At 37.4% G+C, this 9,076-nt stretch overlaps 1 protein-coding gene across 2 annotated transcripts in view; it reads right to left on the reverse strand.

The window, feature by feature from the left end:
- LOC106471422 (allene oxide synthase-lipoxygenase protein-like) overlaps positions 1–9,076 on the reverse strand; it is a 35,616-nt gene that overhangs the window by 17,260 nt on the left and 9,280 nt on the right. For both annotated transcript variants that reach the window (XM_022400029.1, XM_022400028.1), the window contains exons 2-3: positions 4,146–4,190; positions 1,486–1,614 (exon numbers count right to left, since the gene is read on the reverse strand). In XM_022400029.1, the coding sequence (XP_022255737.1) occupies positions 1,486–1,614; positions 4,146–4,190 (174 nt within the window). The remainder of the gene's footprint in view (positions 1–1,485; positions 1,615–4,145; positions 4,191–9,076) is intronic.

The following is a 9,076-nucleotide window of genomic DNA, read 5'->3' on the forward strand; positions in this document are numbered from 1 at the left end:
GTTGGTAAAAGAGTAGCCCAAGAGTTGGCGGTGGGTGGTGATGACTAGCTGCCTTCCCTCTAGTCTTATACTGCTAAATTAGGGACGACTAGCGAAGATAGCCCTCGTGTAGCTTTGTCGCGAAATTCAAAACAAAAACAAAAACGTATTGTCATGTATTATTTGCAATTGTAAGTCAGGTAAACGTACTTTATAATGTATCTAAAAGTATTTATTACGTAAAACAATGACTCGGTGTTTCTTGCATTAGCCGTGGAGTTTTTATATATATACACCGAAAACAACATCCAGTAAAATAATAACTTATTTTGGAATGATTGACTTTGAACAATCTTGTGTTTTATTTATTCTGGTGATTTTTCTTACAAATGCTCGTGTCTCGTAGTCGAGATTCAAAGCCGAGAAAATTATTTTTTGAGAGATTGTTTGTTTGTTTTTGAATTTTCGCGCAAAGCTACACGAGAGCTATCTGCGCTAGTCGTCCCTAATTTAGCAGTGTAAGACTAGAGGGAAGGCAGCTAGTCATCACCACCCACCGCCAACTCTTGGGCTACTCTTTTACCAACGAATAGTGGGATTGGCCGTCACATTATAAAACATGCCCACGGCTGAAAGGGCGAGCACGTTTGGTGTGACGGGGATTCGAACCTGCGACCCTCAGATTGCGAGTCGAGCGCCCTAACCACCTGGCCATGCCGGGCCTTTTTGAGAGATACTCTAGTTAATACGAACTGAACGTTGAAGTAGTTGGAATGTACACTTACAATAGAAAGCAAGAGGAAGTTTAAAATATGAATACCAGGAAAAAATAACTTCCCTCCCCCCACCACAACAGAAATAAAGAAAAGGTACCAATATTTATTTCGAAGGTTCTCGACTTGTAGCGCCACCTATAGGCAACGTCTGTAAAACAGTGCACGGCACGCAGTTTGTACTTTACATTATTTGTTAAAAGTACAAGCATTCATATTCTAAAAACTATTCTCAAAATATAGGAATGGATATAATCTAAAGATAAGGTTAAAAGTTTAAAAACATTTAGATTTTTGTGCTTAAACTTATATATTTATCAATCCCGATTTTTTTTGTCTATTGTTGTTGTTTTTCATTCCAGTTTCGTACTAGTAACTCCTAACAATGAATTATTATTCTGCGCATATTTAAACGCACAGAATTCTTTATGATGTTGAATTCCAGTCACGGACGCAAATACTTATTTAACTTGTTGGATCAAGTCCATAAGCTTCCGAGGCCACTTCGAATTTTTGACAGGTCCCCACGAGGTTGCGCCACTGCTTCGACATCGCTCTACGAGTTAAGTCGTTTAAGTAACTCCATAGCAATAACTGTCCTAGGTTACTTCGAAAATCCCATTAACCCAGAGTTTAAGGTTAAAAACGTTGTCAATGTCAACGCACACCTGGTGTTATTTACCACTAAATTCAAGTTGCCTTGACCTTATCAGCCTGTAGCAGCGCCACCTACCTTTGGTTCCTCGAGGCTAAATTTATACACAGTTTTCAAATCTTCCAAAGACTCCCATTTGTCTTTACTAGCTAGGTTGATGAGGCTAGTCGTCAGAAGAAGACTACCTTTAGTCTTGATAATGTCCCACTGTAATAATAATAATAAAAAAAAAACGATTATTGCTAATTTTACAACTACTGTATTTGTATTTAAAGCAAAAAAGTTACTAAGGCTATATCCCGCCGTCCATGTTTTGAACTTCTGGCCAGAGGGAAGGCAGCCAATCAGGAGCACCCACCATCCATGCTAAAGGATTGACTGTCATTCTAATAACACAACCGTAACTAAAACTGCAGGAAATATCGCACAGAAACGAAGCCGGCAAGTCAGCTCCAAAACGTGATTTTAGTATGATACCGAGTCAAAAATTCTTATAAATTGAATAGATACATAAAATACAACATATCTCCGTATCTTTGACATAAAATACAACATATCTCTGTTTATTTGACATAAAATACAATATATATTTGACATAAAATACAATATATATTTGACATAAAATACAATATATCTTTGACATAAAATACAATATATCTTTGACATAAAATACAATATATCTTTGACATAAAATACAATATATCTTTGACATAAAATACAATATATCTTTGACATAAAATACAATATATCTTTGACATAAAATACAATATATCTCTGTATCTTTGACATAAAATACAATATATCTCTGTATCTTTGACATAAAATACAATATATCTCTGTATCTTTGACATAAAATACAATATATCTCTGTATCTTTGACATAAAATACAATATATCTCTGTATATTTGACATAAAATACAATATATCTCTGTATATTTGACATAAAATACAATATATCTCTGTATATTTGACATAAAATACAATATATCTCTGTATCTTTGACATAAAATACAATATATCTCTGTATCTTTGGCTAACTATAACAGTTTATGAATACGTGCAATACAAATAGTAATTAAAAAACAACTAATTATTTCAATATGTGTATTTATAGCAAAGTTACTAAGGCTATCTGCCACCGCCCATAATTTTGAACTACTGATTAGAGGGAAGGCAGCCAATCAGGAGCAGGGATTGACTGTTACTCTTATTATGTTTAAAGTATGGGGGAATATTTTGTAGTATAGCTAGGATTCCAACACGATCCCAAATCCAGAACTCTGTCTACCACAGATCAAGCTCCACGCCACCATGTACTTGAAACTTTAACACAAATCGCCCCCACAGTAACTCCCCTCCATCATTTAGTTGATCCCCTGAACGAGATGACAAGCTGTTGTTATGTCCACAATACCACAGAATAATCATCTTACAAAATGCAGATTTATAGTGTTTTAGGTGACACAACAAAAAATGTGTGGGGTAGGAACAGGTGTCTTAGAAGGTTCTGGAAACCCTCTACTGGGGTTTTAAATAAATGGTACAACATTCAAGGGTAAATTGTCACCAATATAATAAACACAACACAAATCAACATCTTGTTTAAAAATCCGACGCTCAGAATCTGATTATAGATGCTTTAAAATTCTCAATTTTAAACAAAAATACATTATTTTACCTCGTTCGTTATTAACCACAACCGACAGATGTCGCTATAAAACATGGGAAAAAAAAGTACTAATTTCTTTATGGAAATTTAACAACCAGTCTGAGTCAATGGGACCGAATTCTGGGGATTGGGTGGGCTACAGATGGGTGTTGCAATTTCCGGTATTCAAACTAGAGGTATAAAATGATTATCTTCTCATTAATGTTTGGCCACGAAGATGCAGGGTTCAGAAAGTTGGCCAGACTGTGTGCCTCTAGCACAAACTAAAAGTGTTCATGTTTAGACACGTACCACACTTTGATACTTTACAGCGTTGAGTAGGCTTAGCTGAGATTTTTTCAATTATCTCTATCGACAGAACTCTTGAAAACAGCAGAGAAAACAGAAGCTGAGGAGCCAAATCAGTCTACCGTGTTTTATGCGGGATTCTGGATGAGGGTATGGATTTTACTCCTCCTTAGCCTCGAAACTAGTGCGAAGTCCGTCATACTGATGACAGTTCGGATATTCCACGAAGTTCAAGTGTTTATCCAGAGTATAAAAAGAAAGCGAGACAGAGAACCGGAAATCTTTATTTGGGGATCAATCCACCAAACGTGTCCCCCCCGACTCGAAAACTAGGTGTTAAAAAGCTTATTTTATGGTACAAAAAGTACAAAACCTAATTTCAATATGCGTCATCAAAGGTAACGCGTGTAATTCTTAATCGATCTTAGCCCTTAAACATCGCTATAGAAGGACAAAAGCGATAAACTCGCAATCTGCGAATCGCGAGATCGAAACCTATCACCGAACATGCTCGTTCCTTTCAACAGTGGGAGCGTTATAATGTGGCGCTCAATCCCTCTTTTCGTTGGTAAAGGAGTAGCCCAGGAGTTTGCGGTGGGTGGTGATGACTAGCTGCCTTCCCTCTGGTGTTACACTGCTAAATTAGGGACGGCTAGCGCAGATAGCCCTCGAGTAGCTTTGCGCGAAGTTCAACGAAACAAAATAATATGTCAAGAGTGTAAAACGGAAGCGCCGGAAATGTTCAGTACGTCATTTCCTTTCTACACAAATTATGTTTACCTTGTAGTCTCCCTTGAATTTCTCGTCGTGTGGCAGTTTCCAGCTCTGAAAGAAAGGAAAATATTCTATAAGCTGAATAATACATTACTAGCTTCACATATTTTACAACGAAATGTAACAATGAGAAATTTCCCAGAAAACTATCACTGTAAATAAAGGATAATAAGCATTGTTTCCAGATAAGCTCTAAAGTTTGCCCATTTTTGGTACGTTATTGTCCAAGTGCATGTTAAAATAAAACAACGGATAGTGAGGGGGGGGGATAGCTGACTGTAAAGAACAACGGATAGTGAGGGGGGGATAGCTGACTGTAAAGAACAACGGATAGTGAGGGGGGGATAGCTGACTGTAAATAATTAAGAATTCTAATTTTCTATATTCTTTGGCGCCACAAGTTTAAATAGTTTAAAAGCAATACGACTTTATTATTAGAATATTGTATAAAATGAATACTTAAAAGGTCACAGATCTGGAAACAAGCGGGAGAATTACAAATATGCAACACTTTGCACATACAACACACTAACCTGGGGGAGGGGGGTATACACCCACCAAACGTTAACAGAAATATATTCACTAGGTGATGTATATACCGACGATTCTTAGAGGACACAAAAGCACAACATATAAAACCTTGTATTATGGAAACAAACGGAAACCAAGCAAGTGATGATATTTGGATAAACTAGCTCTAGTACCCGATCAACGGAGGAGGGGGGAGATATAAAGGCCCCAGACCAGTAACTTAGTAGTCAGATCCGGGGGGGTGGATACTCTAAGAGTGCATTTGGTGGCAATCGGTCCAGCGGTTCGCTAGTTATAAGCAGCCACACACACACACTGACAATATTAAACACAAGCAAGTCTAAACGCTGACAATGTCAACAGAAACAAGTCTAAACGCTGACAATGTCAACAGAAACAAGTCTAAACGCTGACAATGTCAACACAAGCAAGTCTAAACGCTGACAATATCAACACAAGCAAGTCTAAACGCTGACAATATCAACACAAGCAAGTCTAAACGCTGACAATGTCAACACAAGCAAGTCTAAACGCTGACAATGTCAACACAAGCAAGTCTAAACGCTGACAATGTCAACACAAGCAAGTCTAAACGCTGACAATATCAACACTAGGAAGTCTAAACGCTGACAATATCAACACTAGGAAGTCTAAACGCTGACAATATCAACACTAGGAAGTCTAAACGCTGACAATATCAACACTAGGAAGTCTAAACACTGACAATATCAACACAAGCAAGTCTAAACACTGACAATATCAACACAAGCAAGTCTAAACACTGACAATATCAACACAAGCAAGTCTAAACACTGACAATATCAACACAAGCAAGTCTAAACTTTGACAATGTCAACACAAGCAAGTCTAAACTTTGAAAATATCAACACAAGTAAGTCTAAACTTTGAAAATATCAACACAAGCAAGTCTAAACGCTGACAATGTCAACAGAAACAAGTCTAAACGCTGACAATGTCAACAGAAACAAGTCTAAACGCTGACAATGTCAACACAAGCAAGTCTAAACGCTGACAATGTCAACACAAGCAAGTCTAAACGCTGACAATATCAACACAATACATCAATCTCATTTCTCTTCTACTTCACATTCTAGGAAGGAAATACTTCATTCCAATGAGTGACAACAACAACAAAATCAACGTGTGAAATTGTGAAACATGTCCTTTTGTGCGTGACTTGGAATGTTACACACAATAAATATGATTGAGTGACAGCCTATCTTACCAATGGCGTTTCCCGATTGATTGCGTTCGAAATAGGCCCATCGTAACTACGTAACACCGAACTTACGAAACCAGCAATTTTCTGTGAAAATCATTAAACGTTAGACAAATAACGATAGTTTTTTTATTTTATTTTTTTTTGGAAAACAGTCCTGCAAATGTGCACAAGAATTATAAACGCTAGCCGTCCCTAATTTTGAACTGAGTGGAATAAAGGAATCTAACCAACTTTGAGGTTACTCTATTAGTAAACTATGATGATTTATAGCCCTTACATTACTCGTCATAAATATGATTTATAGCCCTTACATTACTCGTCATAAATATGATTTATAGCCCTTACATTACTCGTCATAAATATGATTTATAGCCCTTACATTACTCGTCAGAAATATGATTTATAGCCCTTACATTACTCGTCAGAAATATGATTTATAGCCCTTACATTACTCGTCAGAAATATGATTTATAGCCCTTACATTACTCGTCATAAATATGATTTATAGCCCTTACATTACTTGTCATAAATATCACGTAAACTGTTCATTTTCCACATTCCTCGCTACGTCTGTTCGTTTTCCACATTCCTCTCTACGTCTGTTCGTTTTCCACATTCCTCTCTACGTCTGTTCGTTTTCCACATTCCTCTCTACGTCTGTTCATTTTCCACATTCCTCTCTACGTCTGTTCATTTTCCACATTCCTCTCTACGTTTGTTCATTTTCCACATTCCTCTCTACGTTTGTTCATTTTGGATTCAAATTAGAGACGTTTAAAAACATATTTCATATATTTCTTTTCTCTCACACAACTTACTATCCAAGAAGCCTTTTCGTTCAACACCAGGAACGTATCAGTTGAACCATTTTCTTTTAATGCCTAAATACTTTCGTCTTCGGCTGTTCTACAGATGTTAAAAGGAGTCCAGGAATTGAAACAAAACATTGTAATTATCGCGCTGCGTGTAACAAAAACGAGTTGTTTATGTCTGGCTCGAGAATAGTTCTGTACACCAAGCAATGGACGGGTGGAGGTGGGGTCACAACAGGAAATTCTCACTTATTAAACTGAGAAAAAGTTTCGTACAATTACAATTTTAAGCTGGTGAATAAACTACAAAACCAATACAAATATTATAATATACAGCGATCAGCTTTCTGGTTTCGTCAGCATTCTTCCCAAAATATTTTCCCCGAAACTGTTCCAGATTTTCCGGACTTTATATGTAAAGTGTACGACAGAATGATACTTCAACCTTCCCTATTAATTACTGTTGCTTATTTGTTCATAAAAACAATGGGTCCCCACCGCAGGCATATCGAAACACGATTTTTTTTTTTTTGCGTTGAGCCACTGGGGGGAGGGGGGGTCATATATCTACCAAGTTACCCCATTTTATCTTGTAATATAAAGGAGAAAACAAAAAAATAATTTCAGAACTTCATAATACAGTACTATAGAAAAACACACAAATGTAGTTTGTTGAAAATAAAGATTTACGTAATTATTTATCTGTCACATGATACAGTGGTATATGCACATGCTCAGATTCTGAAATGAAAGAGGATTTTTTTTTTTTTTTTTTTACACTTTTCGGAACTACTTTTTATATTTCCGGAATTTTACACGGTAAACATCCTCCACCTGTGTTTGTTGTAGCCACCACAGCAAACTTCTTCCGAAACTAGATTCTTGCGTAACGCCTATTTATTTTATGAATTTTTGTGCCAAAGCTACTCGAAGGCTATCTGCGCTAAGCCGTCCGTAATACAGCTGTGAGGGAATATAGACTAGAAGGAAAGCAGCTAGTCAACACCACCCACCGCCAACTCTTTTATCAACAAATAGTGGGATTGACCATAAAGTTATAAAGCTCCCGCAGCTGAAAGGGCGAGGATGTTCGGTGACGGGATTCGAACCCTCGGTCCGCAGATTGCGAGTCGAGTGCCCTCTATTCTACGTAAAGTAATTCTCTGAGTGGCTCAATATTAACTGTATAGGAACAATACTGAGAACGAATTTCATTGATCGTAAAGACATCTCAAAAAAACAACAACAAAACACTCGAACAATAACTGTAAGAGTCTAAGAAAGTGAACCGAAACACGTTAGGGCTGTAACTAAAGCTGACAAGGAGCGGGAAAAAGAACTGAGGTTGTTAGAACGAAATCATCATTTACTGATGATCAGAAAGATTTATTAAACCTGATAAATATATACAGATTGGAAGAAAAGTTGACTTACAAGTGTTTACATCACTATAACTATAAGGTACCATTTGACCACGGCTAGAGACTAGCCAACGGTTTTAAACGGACTTGAAAGACGGAATGAAGGAGTAAAATAAATAAAAACAGTAAAGGCGACCACGTAACACAGAATAAAACGTTCGGTCCCTTTTCACCGAACGCAGAAGCTGAAGAAACATGTCCCAAATACGTTGTCTCATTGTCAGACAGAAACAAGCACAGCGCGCTCAATTCTTGTTTCACGTGTTTACAGCGCGCTCAATTCTTGTTTCACGTGTTTACAGCGCGCTCAATTCTTGTTTCACGTGTTTCATAATATATCAGATTCCTTTCTGTTTTTTTAGAGATCCAGCTGGGTTCATATTTATTTTCTTGTGGACGTGAGAGGTTATATCACCCTGTTATCACCCTGTTCCCTTAAACGCCTCGGGCAAGGTGAAATAAAAAAGTACTTCAAAGGAGTCTTCAGTGTTATTAAGAACTCGAAGTTCACCAGGCTCATTTTCTGATTTAGCCAACCATTTCTTCTATATTTTATAACCACTCCGTTACTGTTGTTTTTTTTTTCTTCTAAGCACAGAGCTACGTAATTGGTTATCTGTTCCGTGCCCCCCCCCCCCCCCCGAGGGACCGACTCTTACCGCCGAGTGTTATTCTGTTGAATTTAGTTTCAGCTTGTAAGTAAATCCCACACGGTATGTTAGTTTCAAGGTTACACGTACACTCAGTTACCTGATCACCGCTACAACTAGAGATTAGGACGACTTTAGTGTAGAAAAGAACAGGTATGGCGAGTCGTACCGGTAGAAGGACAAAGGAGTGAAGTTCAAGTATTGTTTGTTTGGTTTTGAATTTCACGCAAAGCTACACGAGGGATTCAAATTCGATGACGAGGAACCCACTTTGAGACTA

The sequence above is a fragment of the Limulus polyphemus genome, unplaced genomic scaffold, assembly GCF_000517525.1.
Source record: "Limulus polyphemus unplaced genomic scaffold, Limulus_polyphemus-2.1.2 Scaffold4613, whole genome shotgun sequence".
NCBI classification, from domain to species: Eukaryota; Metazoa; Arthropoda; class Merostomata; order Xiphosura; family Limulidae; genus Limulus; species Limulus polyphemus.